Genomic DNA, 22,914 nt, shown 5'->3' on the forward strand with positions numbered 1-22,914 from the left:
CTGGGCGCAAATGCAGCATCGTATGGTGCTTTTGACCACAAACACGACAAGCTGAGCTAGGACAAGAGGAAAGACAATTTAAACATAGACCAGCTTTCTTGACTGATTCAAGCCTTTGGGAAGGATTCATGTTATCAAAGGAATCACATTTCAAATGAGAGTGGAAAGATTTTTGACAGTGTGAACAAGCTTTCTTTTGCGTCGTGGTTGTTGTGAGTGTAGAGCTATTCCTGATTTTCTTTCCAATTGACAAACCGTCAAGGCCTTCACATCCCAATCACCAAATACTTTATTGCTATTATTCGTTTCCACGCAACGGGTCAGTGGTGGTTTTTGTTTTTGACATGCTGACAACTTCGAAATGTTCTAGTACTACAATGCTGTTCTGTTGTTGTTTTATATTGGCGTTAATATAAATCCACCATCCGGGCAGTGTTCGGTAATCCGCTCTTCTAAGCATTCGGAGCCGGGTAGTCGATCAACTGTGGGACTGGTTCGTCTTCGTTGCACAGGCCAGCGAACTTGGCATTGCAACCCTTCTTGCACTGGGAGCACGGTTCACCCTTGTTGTAGATAGGGATGCCGATGAAGTCATTGAACGAGTAGTTGCACACCAAATACATCTGGAGCCAGCCGTCCGGGATAGTCCACTGTGCGATACCGCACCCAACCTTGTTAACCTTGTCGCTGGCGAGGACGGCAAAGTGGAACACCATAATGCTCTTGCCCGGGTTGTACATGGTTTTGACCATGTTCTTGTTGACGTCGTGACGCTCATCCCACCAGCTGCTGATCAGCTTCGGAACCTCGTCCTTGACGTCGATTGTATCGGCACTGGTGGCAATGTAGTTCAAATTCTGTCCGGAGTTCAGGTACTCTTGCGTGTTGTGGCACTTGTCGTGACCTCGGTCGCAACGGTTCGCATTCATCTGGGCCGTCTCGGCCAGATCGTTATCCCAGGTCTGCGGGAAGAAGAAAAAAATCAGTAACAGTAACAGTAAGCCGTTGTTGTCGAAACTCACCAAAGTAGGCATGGCGGCAGCTTTGGGCAGCCATTTGACCCCACCGGTTGCCAGGGTGCTGCGGTATCCGTTGTGCGTGTCCAGAATGAGCTGCTTCAGATCGTCGGTCATTTCGATAATCTTGGCACCCTTCGGGCAGGTCTTGCTCAGCTTGGTTGCATCGCCGCCGCATCCGATGTTGCCGGTGCCGCCGAAGCAGATGGTCGGATCGCAGTAGTCCGCCGCGGAGACACGCTTCAGCGATGCCATCACAATCAGAGGCCAAACCAAGACTGTGGAATGAGGGGAAGCGGTTGTTTTTAGGGTTTTGTGTCATTTGGAGCTTTTTGATATTTGAAGTGATTTATCATCAATATTCGATTGTGCACAAATATGAAAGACGTGAAATTCAGTTCAGGTAAATTTTAAACGAGCTACTCATTTTCTTGTCTCCAAGCACAATTATGAATGATTGTCCACACAAGAGGAGGGGTGATCTAAAACTTCTCAGAATCTTTATTCGTGGATTGTGGACTGCATATTCACGGTCCCACTGACTCCTCCAGCTATGCCCATGACATAAATTCAAAAGGAATGCCTTTCATGGGAAGATGCTAAGTAGAAACTCATTGAAATCGCGACTTTGACATGGCTGGGGCCATTTTTACTACCCCCTAACTACAAGCAAGATTTCGATATTTAAAGATCTTCAATTTAAGCTAAGTCCCATTATCTTGAAAAGCTTTCCAAATGAACTTTTCAACTAAACAATTCTAGATAGAGCTGGAAATAGGGCGTAACAACCTTTGTAAACAATGACTTCTCTCGTTGATTTCTCGGAATTCAAGGCACGCCTACACAAACCAACATATCCATCGGGTAGGAGAAGTCTTCCTCTACTCGATAGTGATGTCGATTTGCCAGGGATAGCCATGACTTCCGAGAAATCATCGAGAGAAGTCATTGTTTACAAAAGCTGTTACGCCCTAATTCTAGCTCTATCGAGAATTCTAGATAGAGCTGGAATTAGGGCAAATAAACTTTTGTAAACAATGACTTCTCTCGATAATTTTTCGAAAGTCATGGCTCTCCCTGGCAAATCGACGTCACGATCGACTAGGGGAAGAGTTCCCCTACCCGATGGTGCAGTTTGTTTGTGTAGGCTTGCCTTTAATGCCTAGAAATCAACGAGAGAAGTCATTGTTTACAAAAGCTGTTACGCCCTAATTCCAGCTCTATCTAGAATTAGAAGTTCGGGATCATAGTTTTGTTGTTTTGCTTTCGTTCCAGATACCATTTCCCAACCAAAGAAGGCCCTAAATTAAATCAAAGAAAGTCCTAAATTAAATCATTCGCATTTCAAAATGCGGCATATTAGCTTTCGCGCTAATGGCGTTTGGCCTAATGGATCTGAACTTCAGAGATATATAAGAAAGAAAATCGATGTTTATTGAACATTGTCAAAACGGGATGGTAGTTCTCAGAGGCTAGGGGTAGTTTGAATGATTTTCCTTTGAATCGTGCGAGACAATTTTATATTCGATTGAATAATTGGTGCTCTAACAATATCATTGTTAGCTCAACTCATGGCTCTACGTTCGAATTATGGTCCATGTGAATTTCATAGGCCATAAATGGAACACAACGGATAGCCATGACTGGTAAATCTACCCTTTATTAGTAAATCACTGTCTACTGCAGGCCAAACACTTATTAGATACACCAAAACATTTTGCACATATCAAATCTTTTGGAAAAGAAAAGTGCATGTCTGCTCGAAGCTTAGTTTAACTTCCGTTTTAAACAAATTTTCCTTTCACTTACTCAACACAATCACAAACACAACGACAAAAATCAAAACAAAAGTCTGTCACTCTTTTAAACCAACGGTAGGTTTTCAGAGCTAAAGACGATACTGAGCCAGACTCGTTTTAGTAATGGAAATGAGTTCTGCGGTGGAGATACTCTAAGAATCTCCCTTGGCTTTTATAAATTCAAAAAAAAAATATGGGTGACTAATTTTTTTATCATGAAGTAATTTACTCCACTGAGTCATTTTCAACCTTTCAGCTAAACGAACTAAAATCAAATTTTCTTTTAAATGATTTAATGTTTATAACAGGTTAGTCGCTTTCAAATTCTTCTATGAATTAGATTATAATTTATTCAAATCAGATCTTATTGATACAATTCAAACCGAACCATTATCTGGCAGATCACATTTCATCGTACGATCATTACTGGTAATAGATTCGTCTTTAACGATCGGACATTAATTTTCGTCCTTAGGACATGCCTTCGTTGGGCCTGCATCATTGCAGTGATTAACAATTCACTTCTCGCACACTTATGAGTTTTTCAACTGCATTCCACTCGCAGCACTTATTCTATTCGGAGGACAACCCGTCGAATCGCTTACATTTGACCGCTCCAGCCATTTTGATGAAGGTCCTTAGCCGTCCGTTTACGCCAAGAACTGAACACAAGACGCACAAAATATCAAACTCACAACACTGTTTCCCTGGAGAAACCGCACACCGAACAAGATGCTCTCCTTTGGAAACGCATCATTTTATATAGTGCTAAATTCACTCCATTCTCACTGATGCGATTTTTAATCTCCTTTGCATTGTACAATGTATAATTACCTGACCGCCCCCCACCCTCCCTCAGAGCGCGTGTGGTGAGCATCCCCCTTCCCATCCTCCGGGAAACCAATTAGAACAGCACTCCCCCTCGAATCCAATCGATCAAAACGCCACACGCATAATGTGCACACTTCCCATCTCCCCCATGTAGTTGTTCGTCGTTGATGTTCTACTGTTCGACAGTTCCGTCCAGTCCAGCGGCAGTGGGGTGCGTGAATTGGAGCAGATTCTCCCACGATGTTTCCACTCATGCGGGGCGGGGTGGGAAAATTATAACTCGTAGCTGATGAAGGTGAAAAGTGAATCAGCCAGATGCGCTTTGCACGAACCGACCGCTGACGGGGTGCTGATTGAAGGTGTAGTACCAAGCCACAGGGGGGAAAGGTAGGAAGGGCGTCACTAGTAAGCCGTGTTCAGCAATTGTTGTTCGAGTAGATTGATTAAACGATAGCATAGAACTGGGAAGGCACTCATGGTGGATTGGATTGAATATGAAAATCGAGCCGGCCGGTTCTGATTGTGGTCTATAGATTTTGATTGATTGTCGGTGGAGTGCTTTCAATCACTAATGGCTTCGGGTTTCTAAAAAATCATAAAGATCGGCTGACACAATGCTATGCTGCTAAAATTCGATTAGAATTAATATGTATAAGAGTGAATCAGATAAACGTAGTATTGTACATGATTTGCAAGATGTTACATAAATGTAACTGCTTTTGATGATACAAAAAAAAAACTTAGTGCAACAGTTAAGCATGGTAGCTCTAATTAGACACCATTAAAATTGATAAAATTATCCATTTATATATTAAATACGATCCTTGAATAGCTGAGCGCTATAATTTTTAAACATGGCTTATAATACAACTTATAATCAGCAAGGTGCGTCAAGTACGGCGTCATACGGCGTTTAATTTTTGGGGATTGATGATAAATGTTATTGTTTCAGAAATGGCGAAGGATACTCGACTAACGGAGGAGGAACGGTGTATTATAAGGTTGTTCAAGGAGAAGGGTCACATTAATGTTTCAATAACACGAAAAATTGGTCGATCTGAGAAAGCGGTACGGAATTTCCTCATATAAGGGTCAAAATATTGCATTAAACCTCCTATCAAAGGAGACACCAAAGTTTGTTTTAGGGTGAAAGGTCAAATCAGACATGAAGCCACAAAGAATCGGTTGACCTGCTCCCAAATAAAACAAAAGCTGGATATATTCCGGTGACCCCCCAACAAATTGCTCGAGTTTTGAATGAAACGCCGAACATCACATGGAAGAAACTGAAAGGAAAACCGAAACTCATAAGCAGAACCGGCTCAAGTACGCCCGGAAGTACATGGATGCAAGACAGAATGCCGTAATTTTCTGTTTCCTGACGAGAAAAAGTTTAATTTAGACGAACCGAACTGTTACAGTTGCTACTGGCATGATTTGAATCAAACCAATGTTGTGAGATCGAAGCGAAACTTTGCGGGTCGAGGTTTGATGGCCTTCTACTAGCAAAGATCCTGATTTGTTTCATCTCAACCCGGATGAATTCCAAAATGTACCTGGAGCTCTTGGAAGATGTCTTGATCGGTCATATTGAGAACGAGGCCAATAACGACATCGTTTTTCAGCAAGACAATACATCCCTTCACATCGCCAAGCACTGTCTTGTTTTAAAAATAAATTTAAAACAGTTCTCAATCCCTCCTTAAAACTGCTCTGTAATTCAAGCCTAAACGTCATTCGCAATTGTTTATTAATGTCTTGATAAAATACTTTATAAACGTGTTCTATCATTATAAAAGCAACCATAAAATCATTAGGTTTTGCATAAAAGCAAAAAACATTTATTGTTGCTTTTTAGGCTTTTTAAAGTGCATAATAAACTTCCCAGTTACTCTGTTTACAAATTGAGCTTAAAAGATGGTTCGTCATAGTTAATAAGAGCCAAATTTATGACAAGGAAATCTCGAAGAATAGACGAAGTAGGATGAAAAATTCAAGTCAATTTCAGCAAAATTTACTTCCTTAGAAGAACCAGCATATCATCAACGGCTGACCATCTGGCGGAGAAGAGTAAAGTGAACATTGTCGAAAGTTGAAAAACATACCAGCCTTCTTCAGATCTTGCGAATAGATGACAATCGAAATAACAACCGTCAGCAAACCACTGAAACTGTTAGTTAGCGGAGATTAGCTGGTTTCCGATCCATAGCAGCGATTTTATTCGGCGAAAGGATCAACTCTTCGAAAATTTCATTCAAGCGTACATCCCTGCATCGTTGGATGGTGCACTTCTGTAACCATCTGGAAGAAGGGGATCTTTTTCGGGAACGGTTGCGCTTCCAGCTGTTCAAAATGCCAAATGTTGCAAAACAGTATCGCAAACTAGCTGAATAACTGCTCCCAATCCATCGGGAGAAAACTGCCTGGAAGAACCCTGGATCGCACAGCGCAACTAAATATCGAAAGATAAACAAACTTTGACGTTTAACTTTGCCTCCATAAATACTGCCATAAATCTGAACGGGTTAGGATCAAGCAAAATGGCTTTAGATTAATACAATTCAGGCTGCAAGTTTTCTTCATAAAAGCCATTTTAAAACCTTATGAATTTGTTAAGGATTTCTTGAAATCAAAACAACTTTTTCACAAATGACCCATGAAAATCAACTTTTATGCCACCACCATGTTACAATTAGTTTGCTTGTTTTTTACAATCTTCGAATATCAGTCTATAGTTCCTTGGATATAACTATATTTTTGATAAATTTAATAATAAGCAAACATTTAAATGCGAAAATCATAAAAAAAAATCTCGGCCCACCTCGATCTGAAGAATTTTTTTTTTCAATGTAAAATAATTAGTCAAATCGACGTTTTAAGACGGCGGACGTATATTTTTTTTTTTTGATGTTTTCACGTCCATTTCACATTAAATTTAATAAGGTACTTAAAACTAGGCCACTTAATGAGAACAATTGTAATAAATTTGAATATTCAACAAGATTTTTATACCATCAGTTTCTATTTTAATTATTTTGATAAAATCGGATTCATAAATACTTTTCTATCTTGATTAATGCTTTCGTAGTAGATTTATAAAGCGGCTAGGGGAAATGGCTCAGAAAGGGTTTTTATTGCTGCTAAAAAGCTTTTGTTGTAGATTTCAAATGGTTCTCAATGCGTTCGTCATACAACCTTTTGCTGTAAATCAATATTGAAGAGCTTCGCGAATACACCCTTCAGAACCTTCACCAGGGTGGGCCAACTAGACATATTCTAGTCTTAATGAGGTTTTGGTGGATGCATTAAGGACAAAATAGCCTTGACCAGAGTTTTATGAATGTTGTTTTATAGTTGCTTTGTAGTATTTCATAAAACTTAAAATGTTACTTGGGAGGACAAAACCCTAGTATTCAGGACGGAGGATCTCCTGCCTCTTCGTGCTCCCCAGTAAAGGCAAGTGAATTCGCAGGTGCAACACCCCCCCCCCCCCCCCCGCAAGAAGCTTCCGGTGATTCTGCTGGCCAAAGCTCTCCATCCCCCCTGGAGTCTGGAGACAACCAACAGCACAAAACAACAACCGCGATCTGTTCTCAGCGGATGAACTGATGGAAATTTTCGTCAACATGTCCGGTGCTCTTCTTAAGTGCCGTCTTAAGTAAGCCCGAACAGATCCAAGTGCTCGGTAAGTTCATCATCCAGTATGGCGTCTGAACCGCTAACTATCGTCACCTGGAATGCTTGCTCTGTAAGAGCAAAAGAGATTGAGCTTGCCGACTTCCTCCGCAAGCACAGCATCGACGTTGGCCTTCTAACCGAGACCCATCTAAAGTCCGGCGACAGCTTCTGGTTGCCTGACCACAACATTATCGGGCTTGATCGCACCAGCTCCAGGGGGGGTGGTGTTGCGGTCGTCGTCAAGAAAGGAATAAAATACCACACTCTGTCCCATATCCGCACACCTATTATCGAGGCCCTTGGTGTGGAGGTGGAGTCGTCGGCTGGATACGTCCAGTTCATCGCCGTCTACTGCCCTCGACAGTGTGCCGCCAGCAGTGGACTAGCGGCTAAATTTAAGAAGGACCTGTCGTAGTTAGATGAGATCTAAATGCTCGCCATGAGGCCTGACGGAACTACCAGCAGAACCAGAACGGTCGTCTGCTGTTAGACCATTCGCAGCATGGGTTGTCCTTAGTTTGGTTTTCTAATGAGCCAACATTCATCTCACCGGAGGGCAACCCATCGACGGTAGACCTGTTCCTGACAAATGCCGGCTTGTCCAAGCCGGTAGCCTTGAACGAACTCAGCTCCGACCACCAACCAGTGGTGGCTGAACTGGGCTACAACGTGGCCCCTGCTTCAAGTCTGCAGAAGGACTACCACCGCGTAAACTGGGCCCAGTTTAGATGCGTGGTGGACAGGCACATCATCGACAACCCGCCGCTTGACACCGTGGAGGACATCAACCAAGCGTTGGAGGGACTCCACCAAGCCATAACCGTGGCTGACGAGGCGTGCGTCCGACGAGTTCCTGTGAGGGGTAAGTTTATTGCCACTGATTCCAAAACCCAACTCTTGACCTTGGCTACCTTCCAGAATGGTTTGGAGCGGTCGTCCATATTGTAGCATCCCAAATTGTAGCATTTCTAATATTTCCAAATTATCAAAAATTATAATGAACGCCAGTGACATGAAACATGCATGCCACACATTATCCTCAAGCCTTCATTAGCTCATGCTTCAAGGTTCCAAACATTCCCATCTACGTAGACGCCAGTTTCAGAGGAGTGTGAAAAAGTGGGCAAAAACGTGAAATGGCCGATCTGAACAGGCAGATTGCTTCCAGAATGGACTCACTCTGAAATGAAAGTTTCGGGCGTGTTGTCCAGAATCTGGACGACCGCTCCAGACCATTCTGGAAGGTAGCCAAGGTCCTGAAAACTCATCCCAAACCCATTCCACCTCTCAGAGTCGAAAATCATGACGATCGGCTTTTAATCACCCCACAGGAGAAAGCAAATGCGATCGGTAAGCATGTCGCTTCATCGCATTTGCTTGGCTCAACTATCCAAAGTCGGCTCGATGATCAGGTTGCGCAAAGCGTTCAAAACCTAGATGCCTCCCCTTGTGTCGTGCCTCCGGCGGATATGATTACAGTACAACAAATTTGCTCAGCGCTGAAATGCACCAATAACATGAAGGCTCCCAGGTCTGACGGTATATTCAACTTGATCTTGAAGAGACTCAGAATGAAAATGCAGTCTCTTCCAACCGCTATCTTCAACAGATGCTTGGAACAGCAAAAATCATACCAATCCGCAAGCCCGGTAAGGATCCAAAATTGCCTTCAAGCTACAGACCAATCATCCTCCTTTCAGCGCCGAGCAAATTGTTCGAGAAACTCATTCTCAAACGTTTGCTCAAGTTAGTCGAGGAAAACAACATTCTCCTTCCGGAACAGTTTCGATTCAGAAAGGAGCACTCCACCAATCACCAATCAGTACCGGTGATGAAAACCATCCGAAGTAACAAAGCTGTATCCAAGTCCACAGCCATGGCCTTGGTAGACGTTGAGAAAGCGTTTGACAATGTCTGGCACAATGGGCTTGTATACAAGGTTTGTAACTTCAACTTTCCTTTGCATCTGGTTAAAATCACCCGTAACTACCTCCAGCAAAGGTCGTTTAAGGTATCGTTGAATGGTTGTCTTTCGCTGACGAGTGACTGTTGAGCTTGCTTGAGCTTGATTGACCGCCCACGGTTGCTACTCTGTTATTGCCAGATCAGCTGTAATTACACAGAGAACCAATAGACGATGCTTGGGACTAGCAATCATCCTCAATGTGTAAAAACTGGTGATCTTAAATTAGGCAATACCAGCGCCGGCCGCGCCCGAACACAGGTCAAGAAAGGAATGGGAAGGATTGTGTTGACATGACACTCGCTTTGATGGAAGCCGAGAACACCTCTGCACTTCCACGAGGAATCACTGGGATGTTGGATAAGAGGGTTGGGTTTGCAGCAGGGTTCGTTTTGGTAAACGATAAGCTGAATTGATGTCCTAACGATCATATAACGCGAAGGAGCTTGGGACTAAACCCACGGTCTTCTGCTCAGTAAGCAAAAACGTTTGCCACTAGGCAGACGAGCACCTTTTTAATCACCGAGTTGCTGTTATTACCATGTAGTCATATTAACAAATAAAACGATTGACGAATCTTGAATGTGGATGGGCCTGAGATTAGACTCATGATGTTCTGCTCAGTAAGCAAAAACGGTTGCTCTAAGACCACCGAGCCCCTCATATCACATAATACCGTTGCTCAAATTTTTGTATCCATTCAAACCCGGAACCAACGACAACAACGAGTTTCGCAAAATACACGATACACAAGCGATTTTACCATAAATCTCTTTGATATGTAAGGACCTGGGACCGCGTTTTTCTGCTCAGTAAGCAGACCACTGTAACCGACGATCTTTCAAATCCGAAAACTAAAAACTACGAAAAAGTACTTAGGCCTTCATTAAGTTCCACTTTCACGCGACGTTCAATGTTTCAATTTGCTCTTTACGTATTGTTCAGGCTATAAATAGGCTCTTTTCAAAAGTTACGTGAGAAATACTCACAATCGTCGCCTACCTTGCAAAACTGGTTCCAAACGACAACAAAGGCATAATCAACGATGGATTGTTGAACTTTGCTGGCTGGTGTAATGCTGCTGAAAAAAGATAAGTCTATTATTTTGGTTAGTAATCGTTTGGATTTGGGTCACCCCACGTTGTGTTTAATTTAGTATAAATAAATAATACTATTTAGTCATAGTCATCACCACAGCTCATTATCTTCAGTGTTATCGGTTTTCGTTTCTGGATCTTTAGTTGCCTCTGTGATATACTTACTTGCGGCATACTATTTTGGGAGTGAATATGAGCGTGTACCATGTACGGTAGCTCATCTCTCATCGTGATGGTGGGACATAGTAGACAAATTAGAGAGAAAACAAGAAGGTATTAGTATTAGTTATATGTAAACAAACAAAACAAACGAAGAGAAGAGGAAAGAAGAGCAGAAAAATAAAAAAGGGATGAAGTAGATAACAAAGAAAAGAAACGTAGGCAATCAAATGTCACTCCCACCGAGATCTCAGCGAAACCCCCTCCCCGCCGAGACCCGCACAGCCGAGCTCGGTAGAAAAAACTAAGTGTGTAGATAGATTAGTAGGAAAATAAATAAAACTACTTTATGACTCAAAGTGCAATGAATGAGCGTTAGTTTCGGGATCATTTCAGTGTTAGAGTTATGTTAGTTTTGATCCGTAATCAGCCCTGCGGACCCCTCCAACATCAGTTGCAGGCAGTGGTTGTTAGATAATGCGGCACTGTAACTACTACTATTTTAGAGGTATGATTCGTCAAGTTTATACAACTCAATGTTTCAATTGAGCCAAACTATCTATCTTACAATTACAAAAGCAAACCTAAACTTACAATTATATGCAAATGCAAAATGAAACTTGACAAATCATCATCAATCCCCTTATTACAGGGCAGGGCCTGACGATTTGAATCTAATTTTGATCAGTGAACGGGCACCATATGGTACATTTTCTCACCATGAACCTATCATTTCCAGCCTATCTGAACTATTTAATAAATGGAAGCCATAACTTGGGTTACGCTCCCCCTAAGCGGGCCCTCCGCATCCTGTCTCTGTCTCATTTCAAATACAAAATGCCAATGGTATGAATGTATCTATATATAACTTGGAAATGACGTACAATCAAATAAACCCGTAACCCACTCACTTGGTCAGGCTTCAGAATCGCCCAGTGAGCAGTGCGCTCTACACTCCAAGTTCCCTTTTTGTTCAAATTCACCTCAAATTTGATATTTTACCCATTGAGAAGTTGAGGTTACTAGTATATTAAATAATCTAGGTCCTATTTAGGATTATATCTGAAAAATCCAAATCTGGCCAACGCCCACCCTAAACCCAAACCTGTTCTAATCCACCTGAAATGACTAACGAATGGAAGACTTTGACTACCCAGCCATACAATAGTCTCATTCCGTGCCTTATGGCAACTTGATGATTCTATTGCGCTCATCTTTTGGCACCACCCAGGGGAGACTTGGTCCTGTACCCAATGCTTAACTTATCTCCATTCCACTCAGCTACTCGCAATTTCTTGTGATATAGTGGGCATATAGTATATGAGACAATTCAATGCAGACGTCTTTCCAAATTTGGCAGAACGACAGGTAATCGGTGAGTTACCACGATAGTTGCTATTCAACAACTCGACAACGTCCCATCGTCAACGCCTGCTATGAGAATTTCCCATTGCAGACGCCAACGAAATGACGTCATCGAGCTATCGATCAACTACCCTGGTTATCGCCTGGTACCTTATAGCACGATGCTAGGAGGCGAACCGGAAGAATCGATGAGCTACCTCCCCCTCTTTCACTGACGAGTGACTGTTGACGATAAATGAAGAAAAATTCATCGTAGGCGATTTGTCGATCGTAAATATCGCCTTCCATAGCGCCCACCTTAACAAGTGAGTCCGCCATCTCATTGCCCGGAGTCGAGCAATGAGATGGGACCCATGCAAAGTTGATGACAAAAGATCTTAAAGGTCTTAGAAGCTCTCGTATTTTCATGAGAAAATACGAGGAGTGCTTTGCCTGTCTCATGGAGCGAATAGCCTCGACAGAACTGAGGCTATCCGTAAAAATAAAATTGTGATCTGGTGGAAGTGAGGCGATCGTTTCTAGCGTATAATGTGTTGCCACCAGCTCAGCAATACATACGAAACAGGGAGCTTGAAGCATTCGAGAGGCGCTATGAAATTCGTTATAAATACCAAAACCAGCGGACTCCTCTATTAATGATCCATCTGTGAAGAACGATCTTGCGGAATCAACTTGGCCAAACTTTGCAGCGAAAATTGACGAAGCAATCATGGAACGAATCTCCCACGTCATAGATAAATCAAAACTAACTGAATTGCCAAAGTCGGAGAAGCATACACAATGAGGATTATGCTGTGAAGGGCTGACATCCAGTGTTATGTACACGTAGTACAATGGCATAAAACGAGTTTGAGGGTTCAGCTCAAGAAGCTTTTCAAAGTTTTCGATTACAAGTGGGTTCATAACTTCACAATGGGTGAGGAGCCTGAGGGACAATTTCGAAAACCGATCCGATAGTGGCAACGTGCCCAATTTATATATTTTTTTTTTTTTTATTAATTTATTTGTACAGGCTCAATCGAATAAACTTTACAGAGCCGAGTTATCATTTGCATTATACATGATTCATGTCTTAAATCTAGAGTTAAAGGAATTGAACCGATTACTCGCGGTCGTCTCTAGGTTAGTGGAGATTTACAATTTTTTGGATGGGGAAAGGGAGAAGGAGGTTTGAAATATGATTTATTATACAAATATTTAGTTAATCCTAAAACATGAACTTATTTCTATTCATCTTGAAGACAAACATAAAAAAAAAACTACACGCACAATACACAAACTAAACACAAGGTTAATCAAACTTACAATCTAAGGTTAGTATTCTTAAAGTAAACATATATGAGTTTCATAAACTCCAGATCACGTCTAGCCAAAATATCCCGAACTGGAACATTAGGTTGTCTACCTCGAGCCCGAAGGGAATCGCATAGCTCAGATCTGACTCCACGATGCTCAGCACAAGACCAAAGGATGTGATCGGCGTCTTGGTAACCTTGTCCACATTCACAGAGATTGCTGTCTCCCAGCCCAACACGAAACAAATGAGCGTTTAACGAATAGTGATTGGACATGAGGCGAGACATCAGACGAATGAAGTCTCGACCCACATCCAACCCCTTGAACCAAGGACTCTTCGACACCTTAGGGATGATCGAGAATAGCCATCGTCCCAAACTTCCTTCACTCCATTTATTTTGCCAGCTGGCGAGCGACTGTTGACGATAAATGAAGAAAAATTCATTGTAGGCGATTTGTCGATCGTAAATATCGCCTTGCATAGCGCCCACCTTAGCAAGTGAGTCCGCCTTCTCATTGCCCGGAATCGAGCAATGAGATGGGACCCATGCAAAGGTGATGACAAAAGATCTTAAAGATAAAGCACTCAGAAGCTCTCGTATTTTCATGAGAAAATACGAGGAGTGCTTTACCGGCCTCATGGATCGAATAGCCTCGACAGAACTGAGACTATCCGTAAAAATAAAATAATGATCTGGTGCAAGTGAGGCGATCGTTTCTAGCGTATAATGTATTGCCGCCAGCTCAGCAACATATACGGAACAAGGAGCTTGAAGCATTCGAGAGGCGCTATGAAATTCGTTATAAATACCAAAACCAGCGGACGCCTCTATTAATGATCCATCTGTGAAGAACGATCTTGCGGAATCAACTTGGCCAAACTTTGCAGCGTAAATTGACGGAACAATCATGGAACGATGATGTTCTGGGATCCCACGAATCTCCCGCGTCATGGATAAATCAAAACTAACTGAATTGCCGAAGTCGGAGAAGCATACACGATGAGGATTATGCTGTGAAGGGCTGACATCCTGAGTTATGTACACGTAGTACAATGACATAAAACGAGTTTGAGGGCTTAGCTCAAGAAGCTTCTCAAAGTTTTCGATTACCAGTGGGTTCATAACTTCACAACGGGTGAGGAGCCTGAGGGACAATTCCGAAAACCGATCCGATAGTGGCAACATGCCCGCCAACACTTCGAGACTCATCGTATGAGTCGAGTGCATGCATCCTAACGCGATACGAAGACAACGATACTGGATACGTTCCAGTTTGATGATGTGAGTTTTAGCCGCCGACTGGAAGCAAAAACTACCGTACTCTAAAACCGATAAAATCGTTGTCCGGTACAACGTTAGAAGATCTTGCGGATGAGCTCCCCACCACGTTCCGGTAATTGTTCGGAGAAAATTGATCCTTTGTTGGCATTTTCGTCTCAGATACTCAATGTGGGATCTCCAGGTGCATTTGGAATCGAACCAGACCCCAAGATATTTGAAAGACATGGAATGAGTGATCGGTTTACCCAAAAGTTGAAGCTTTGGTTGTGCTGGGCTATGCTTCCTAGAAAAAACGACCAACTCAGTTTTCTCCGTGGATAATTCGATACCTAGCTGAATAGCCCAAGTAGACAAATTGTCTAAGGTATCCTGTAAGCGACCTTGCAGGTTGACCTCTTTGAGCCCTGTGACAGATACTACGCCATCATCTGCAAGTTGCCTCAACGTGCAGTTGTCACTTAGACAATTGTCAATTTCTCTGACATAGAAATTGTACAAAAGGGGGCTTAAACATGAGCCCTGGGGGAGACCCATGTAACTAAATCGAGAAGCTGTAGAGTTTCCATGAGAAAAGCTCATGTGTTTCTCTGACAGCAAATTGTACAAAAAGTTATTAATTAATGAGGAAAGGCCACAAGCGTGGAGTTTGTCTGAAAGGACTTCAACCGATACTGAATCAAAAGCCCCCTTAATATCCAAGAAGACAGAAGCCATTTGCTCTTTATTAGCAAAAGCCAACTGAATTTCAGTGGAAAGCAACGCGAGACAGTCGTTCGTTCCCTTACCCCTACGGAAACCAAATTGAGTATCTGAGAGTAGGTGGTTCGTCTCAACCCATTTGTCGAGGCGAAAAAGGATCATTTTCTCCAACAATTTTCGAATGCACGATAACATCGCGATGGGACGATACGAGTTATGATCTGACGCGGGTTTTCCAGGCTTTTTAATGGCTATAACTCTCACTCGCCTCCAATCATCTGGAACAATATTAAACTCCAGGAACTGACAAAACAAGTTCAACATGCGCCTCTTAGCGACGTCTGGAAGGTTCTTCAACAAGTCGAACTTGATCCTATCAGCCCCCGGAGCCGAATTGCGACACGAAAGGAGCGCGAGTGAGAGCTCTAGCATTGAAAAAGGCTGGCTGATCTCGTCTACCGAATTCGTCGTTTCGCGAGGAATCATATGTGCCGGCACGGAATCAGGACATACTTTTCGCGCGAACTTGAGAATCCACCGATCCGAGTACTCCTCGCTCTCGTTGTTTGAAGACCGGTTACGCATCCTTCGCGCCGTGTTCCAAAGCGTATTCATCGACGTTTCGCGCGATAAACCGTCCACGAATTGCCGCCAGTATCCGCGTTTCTTGGCTTTGATGAGGCTCTTGAGTTCGTGTTCAAGAGTCGAGTACGCTTCGAAATACTCGGGTGTTCCGCGTTTCCGGAAAAGCTTAAACGCGTCGGACTTTTTACGATAAACCTCAGTGCATTGCTGGTCCCACCAAGGGGTAGGAGGTTTCCTACGAAAAGACGTTCCTGGAACCGGCCGAGTTTGAGCTCGAAGCGCGCTGTCCAAGATCAGATTGGAGAGGAAGTTATATTCCTCCAACGGTGGAAGCTCTTCTACCGACGACACGGCTTCATCTATCGCGGTCTTGAACGTTGTCCAATCGATATTACGGGTGAGGTCGTACGCGACGTTAACGGATTCCGACGAATTGAACCCACTGGCAATCGAAATTTTGATCGGCAAGTGATCACTACCGTGGGGATCCTGGATCACATTCCACGTGCAATCCAACGATAATGAGTTAGAGCAAAGTGTGAGGTCTAATCTACTTCCATTCGAGGATGGGCCAGCCAAACGTGTTACTTCTCCATTGTTAAGAATTGTCATATAGAAGTTATCACAGAGGTCATATATCAAAGTAGAACGGTTGTCATCATACAGTTCCCCCCAGCCTGTACCGTGGGAATTAAAATCTCCCATAATCAACCGTGGAGTAGGAAGAACTGAACAGATATCTGAAAGTTGTTTTTGACTAATCGAAACTCGGGGAGGAATATACACAGAAGCAATACAAAGGCTCTTGCCTTTAACAAAAGCCTGACATGCGACAACTTCAATACCTGGAAATTGTGGAAGATTCACTCTATAGAAGGAATGGCACTTTTTGATCCCCAAAAGTACTCCTCCTCCACGCGAATCCTCACGATCCAGTCGAATAATGTTAAAATCATGAAAAGGAAGATCGATATCTGAAGAGAGCCAAGTTTCACATAGAGCAAATGCATCACAATCATTATTGTGAACCAAAAACTTAAACGATTCTATCTTAGGAATAAGACTTCGACAATTCCACTGTAGAACAGTGATCAAATCCCCGACCTCGTTTGGAAAATTATCCATCGAAGGAGATGATTGCTGCAAGGAGGGGCCACTTCAATGTCAACTGCTTCAAGAGGGTTTTCACAGTAGGAAGCATTGCCAGAACAATGCTTTTCAGAGGATCAGAAATATCGAGGTAATTGAGGATACTGTCCACAATGTTATCAAATGAGAACAACCCAGATGAAGAAGGGGCTTGTGTTCTGAAAATTGGGGCATCGGGGGTTTTGGATGTCCCCGGGAGAGGTGGAAAATCCTGGGTATAATCAGTTCTGCGGAATCCAGGAGGAGTAGAAGTCTCCTTTTTTCCACCACTCCTTGATTTGGGCAAGCTGATTTGGGGTTCTTGATCTGCAACTTTCCGCGAACGGATGCGTTTTCGTTTCCGGGCAGAACCTTCCGGAAAACTGAAAGAAACTCCCTCCTCAGCCAAGTCAGAGCCAGACTCGTCATCTGACAAAAGAGCGAAGGGATTTGTTTCGTTGGTCGATGGCTTGGCTGTCTTAAGCATTTCTGCAAAAGACCGCCTGGAACGTTCTTTAAGAGAGCGCTCTAGTTTTTCCCCGCGTTGTTTGTACACCGGGCATGACGAGAGACCATGAGGAGTTCCCTTACAGTACACGCATTTTGGTGCAGTGACTGTGCAGGCGCCATCCTCGTGCTTCTCCCCGCATTTGGAACAGCGTGCCTTGCTGCCACAGTGGGACGCCGTATGTCCCAACTGCTTACAGTTTTGGCAGTTCATGACCCGGGGAACGAACAAGCGCACAGGTAGTCGAAGTTTTCCCAGCTCGATGTAGTGAGGAAGGGCTGAACCAGAAAAGGTCACACGGAACGAGTCTGTGGGGGTAAAACTCTTTTTACCCTCGCTGACAGATACTGAGCCCAGTTTTTGGACATCCAGTATCTTCACCGGGGGGAGCAAGGGGTTCTTGAAACGGCCAACCGCCTGCTTCTCCAAGATCTCGGGGGTCAGACTCGCTTCGGTGACCACACCTTCGATCTCCACATCACGAGCTGGTATGTAAACCCTGTACTCAATCGTAAAGAGCTGGGAGGCAGCAATCTCGTTAGCCTGCTTCAGGTTAGAAACGACAACACGAAGTTTATTATGCCTAACCTTCGTGATTTCGGTCACGGCTGAGTATCGCTTCGTCAGATCAGTGGAAATTTGCATCAAGTTCAAAGGTTTGTTTTTGGGCTGAAAGTAGACAACCCATGGCCCAGTCGAGTCATCTGGATAGGCTCGCGATCGGGGGCTTTTCTGAGACGAACCATGAATGACAGGACGTTTTCGTCTTTTCTTGCCATCGAGTGGCAAACTGGTGTCATCTTCCGACAAAATGTCCATATCGTCTTCTGACGAGACGTCCATTTTGCCGTACTAGTGGGAGCGGTAAACGCTCTACCACTGAAACGATGCTTAAAACCACACAGACACAATAAACAGAAAAAAATTACAAACACAGAAACACAAAATTAAATTTAACTGATGGGCGAGAGAAAGAAACAGGAAAAAAAACTTATCTGCTATACTACTACCACCGAGTGATTACACAGCAGCAGCGGAGCGACGCGCAGCGTGGGTGACCTTCGATGCGCGTGTGCGGGCGATCTTTGTAGTGGTGTGTTTGTATGAGGCTCGGCACTCAGCTGGACACACGATGATGGATGACCGGTATAAATGCGGAGGCAGATGCTGACACTCGATGACGATGATCTGTGTGCAGGTATGCGTGATCACGCACCGATGAAGCGCAAATTGGTTTGCGAATATGCAATTGCAAGTGAACAATTTTCTTTCTGATGGCGCCGAAAACCACTTTCTTCTCAGAAAAACTCACTTTCAGATAATTGTTTAGCCGGGTACTATGCCAGTAATCACTAAGCGAGAAAAAACTGATAATTTAAACCAACCGAATACCGAGAAAACTTCCGAAATACCGGAGCGCGAAACAAGTCGACTGTACTTCTTGCTAGGTCGCAGTGGGATGCCCAATTTATATGATAAAAATTTATTTTTTCAGTATTCAATTTTATTCTTTTAGAATTTTAATATTTTATCAAAAATTATTAAAATTCAATAAAAAAAAAGGTTAAAATTCAATCAAAAATATTTAAAATAGAACAAACAATGCTTAAAATTCATTCAATCAAGCTAACTTTCAATTTAATCAACCGTGATTGAACTGGTTTTGATATGAATTGATTATTTTTTAGCAAGAGATAATTATTATTAATCATTCGATATGATTAAACTGAGTCAAATTGATTTTGTAATTTTAAGCAAAATGAGAATAGTTAAATTTATTATTGTACTATATCTCTCCCTAACTCGATGATCCCTTCAATATCAGTATGTTTCACTTCACTATATTTTCTGCAATATATTTAATATGATATTGTATTAAATTGTATCGCATCGTGTAATATTATTTTGCATGATTTCAAATTATTTCAAAATATATAAAAGAAAAATAAAAGTGAATTTACAATCTGTTGAATCTTTGGTTTTTAATAGATAGGTAGGTTCCGATTCAACACATTGTAGTTTCACCTTTATACCTGTGATCTTGACTTTTTTTAGCGAGGGGATGAGTACTTAAGGTGGTTAGATTTTGATAAGTTCTTAAGTGTTAATGACACTGATGAAGACTGCAAATTGTAGTCGAAATACGTTTATGTCATGGATACCAAAATTAATTAAGTGGAATTAAATGGACGATAACCTTTTTTGCTGTTTTATTTATTTTTTAAAATTAGTTCATGTTGTTTGATTTGTTGATTTTGTTCATTTAGTTTATAATGTTATTTTGATCCATTAATTTTAAAAATTGGTTCATTTGGTTAATTTTTGTTAATTTTGATAATTTTATTTATTTATCATTTTTTATTAAAGCATTATGGTGATTTCAAGCTTAATTTAAAGTATTCGCTACAAATTGGTGCTTCAATGTTTTGATGGCATTTTTTTACATATTGGATTTTAAAGCAGATTGCATAGTAATTTAAAAAAAATGGTAGTTTGTGATTTTAATGTGATTAAGTTGTTTTTTTCTTCAATTTTATCGTTCTACAGAACATTTTCTTTGCTCTGCTCTATAGAATGCTTTTTATCGAGTTATGGTCTTTCAAGCCATTTTAAGATCTTTTTGTGTTTTCAGTCTATGTTGGCACATTTAAGGCCGGTGTTTACCTGATTTGACGTTTAAGCTAAATGGAATCAAAACATTTCGATGTTAATCTTTAGAATGTACCCAGGGCTGTCCACAAGCTTCATTCACAGTATTTAAGGGAATTAAAACCACTTTACCCTTTATTCCTCTAAGGTAGACCGTCATTCATAAATATTGTTATCGTTCACGAAAAATGAAGAGCAAAAAGCTGTATTTTACATGAAAATCATATTCAATGTACCATATATATATCGTTTTTATTTTGCAACCCTCGGTCAATATAATTACTATTTCAACATGAAATAGTGAAAAAATATTATGTAAATGAATGGTATGGATTTAAAAACGCCGAATAACTTTAAAACAAATTGGCAGAGAAACATTATGTTGTTAATCTTTTCCCATACACACAGAGAAAATGATTATTCAAAGTAAAAAAATAAAATCAATTGGTTGCTGGTAACATCGTTTGTGATTTATTTATGGGAAATTTAAAGTATTTAAATGCAAAATAATAATTTTCCAAGTAATGTATCTCACTAATACAGAACACGGAGAAAATTCAAGCTTCAACAATACCTTTAATTACCTTTAAGCACCTAATTTTTGTGAATCGATCCTCTGAAACATGACGTGTACGCATGCTAAGAATGGCCGCTCAAAGATATCATTTACTCTACTGACTAAAATAGGTAAAACATTTGGAGAAATTGTCATTTACCCTACAGTTCATGTTGTATCAAATAAATCAGTTCTCGTTAAACCCTGCTACCCAGGAAACCAGCTGCATCCAGATTTAAAATTTCAGCGCCGATCAGTGATCATCATTTGATACTGAACGTGAGAGTTTTAAAATCCAGGAAAAAAGGTCAGCTCGAAGTAATTAAATCGACATTTGCAACCTAACAAAACAGAACACCCTATTTGCATACAAGTAGCTACATACGTGCCGTCTCATACCAGCCAGTTACCTCCCTTCAAATAAACGAAAAAAAAAACCCCTGTCGAACCGATTGACCGAAAGTAACTGCCGGCGTGAAAACAATATTAATTTGAATTAATCTCCATCATTGTTCTCGCTGTCGATGATGATCGACGTGCGGCGAGGGGCAGATCTCCGAGTGTCGGCCAATAAAGCATAACCGTTGTGACCGATGTGAGTGCGTTCCGCCGAATGAAATAATATGCAAAAAAATGGTATTAATTGCAGTTCCAGCCGATTGTACGTGTTAAATTTAATTACCGCTCTCGGATTGCTGGATGGGGTGCACAGTGGGTTCGTTTGCCATCTGGTGTGGCAAAACATTGTTAGCCATGTGCAGCTTATTTATCACATGAAGTTAATTTCTTGTTCTGTTATCGGTTTTGCAATGGTAGAACGCATTGCTTGATAATTATGATTTCATAAATGTTTATGCTTTATTGAAGAACGATGAATTTATTTACATTCCACAAACTTTCGAATATGCCTTAATGGTGGTCTAAAAATCTGAGTGATTCTAAAAATCTAAGCCGCATTAAATATTGTGGCTAGTTCAATGAGACCATTACGATACCACCTCTCGAACCCTTCATCACTTGGTCCTGACCAATATCTCTCTTGCAAAGGTGATTTTTCACCTAAAACAAATCCCAACCCAGACCCAGGATGGAACCCAGACCAACTGGGGTAAGAACGCAGTCACGCTAACCACTCAAGCACCGAAGCCATCAGTCAATAACTTCAGAATTTGTTATAAAACCTGCAAAGATTTAAAAACTTCAGTCTAATTGTATTCGATTGGGCAGTTGCTGCCTATTTTTTTTTTTTTATTTGAGGAAATAAGGACAAAAGGATTTCAGTAATGATTCAAGAATCGAGCTTCCATTTTGGCCAGCTAGAGTGGCAAAATAATCACAATATGCAACGAGAGGTTAATGTATAAAGCGATGAGTATGGATGATTGCATTTTTTGTTATTACACCTGATGTCGTACTTGTACCTGTGTTAAAGTGTTCGATGTTTCCGATATGGCAGAATAATTTAATTGATGCATATAATTTGAGCTCTGATGGCAGCAAGGTTTATTAATTTAAGCTCATTGTTACAGGTTTAATTAAATGCAAATGCGAGTGGTTATTTTCGCAAATGGTGAATACATTTTTACTAATTAAGTTTTTACCTAGAAATCATTGTTTATGGATGATTATATCATTAAAATTTAATTGTTGAACAATAGGAGGCAAGCACAAGGATGATGCTATAAATGCTCAGGGAATTTGTGAAAACTTCCTGCCGAGAATATTGGATAGGTTGTGTAAAAATAGACCAATCAGAATTTTAGCATAAATGCGAATCATTGCCCATTAATAAATAATTATGCAAAGTTTCATGCAAATCCATGACGTGGCACTGCTCAAATGTTAAATTGACCCCTTCCGATTTAAACCAAATGTTGGGCATGTGCCTTTCAGAAATCCAAATGTTTGGGCCGAATCCAAGGGAGCATTTTCTATTTTTCGTTCAAGCAATACTTTCTTTTGGTTATAGCTCTGGAACGAATGAAGCTGCAGATATCATTATCATTATATTTCACTGCACACTAAGAAATAACTAATTTTACACGTGACGGAATCCATCTTTGTCATAAAGGATGAGGCGTAAACAAATCTGGATCGATCTGTTGATACTCCTCCATGAAAGCCAGGTACTGTTGACGTAAGTTGCTATCCTTCGCCAACCTGCGTTCCGTGCTGTAGAAGCGCCGCAGAGCTATATCCCTCGATTCACCCATACGCTTCAGCATAACTTCATTCCTAGGGAGAGTGACTATATATCGACCATCATCTGCTCTCTGAACTGTGCGTTGATATTGTTCCTCAC

The 22,914-nt window shown here is 41.5% G+C and overlaps 1 protein-coding gene across 1 annotated transcript; it reads right to left on the minus strand.

Moving 5' to 3' along the window:
* Nucleotides 1-277: 277 nt before the first annotated feature.
* LOC135700626 (antigen 5 like allergen Cul n 1-like) lies at nt 278-3,531 on the minus strand. The gene is made up of 3 exons (XM_065221185.1): nt 3,421-3,531; nt 1,023-1,294; nt 278-962 (listed from the first exon to the last, which is right to left on the minus strand). Exons 1-3 carry the CDS (start codon nt 3,437-3,439, stop codon nt 453-455), a joined length of 801 nt encoding a protein of 266 aa, XP_065077257.1. The 5' UTR covers nt 3,440-3,531; the 3' UTR covers nt 278-452.
* Between the last annotated feature and the right edge of the window lie 19,383 nt (nt 3,532-22,914).

This window comes from Ochlerotatus camptorhynchus, unplaced genomic scaffold, assembly GCF_037179485.1.
Source record: "Ochlerotatus camptorhynchus isolate MF236.1 unplaced genomic scaffold, CSIRO-AGI_Acam_v1.1 ptg000140l, whole genome shotgun sequence".
NCBI classification, from domain to species: domain Eukaryota; kingdom Metazoa; phylum Arthropoda; class Insecta; order Diptera; family Culicidae; genus Ochlerotatus; species Ochlerotatus camptorhynchus.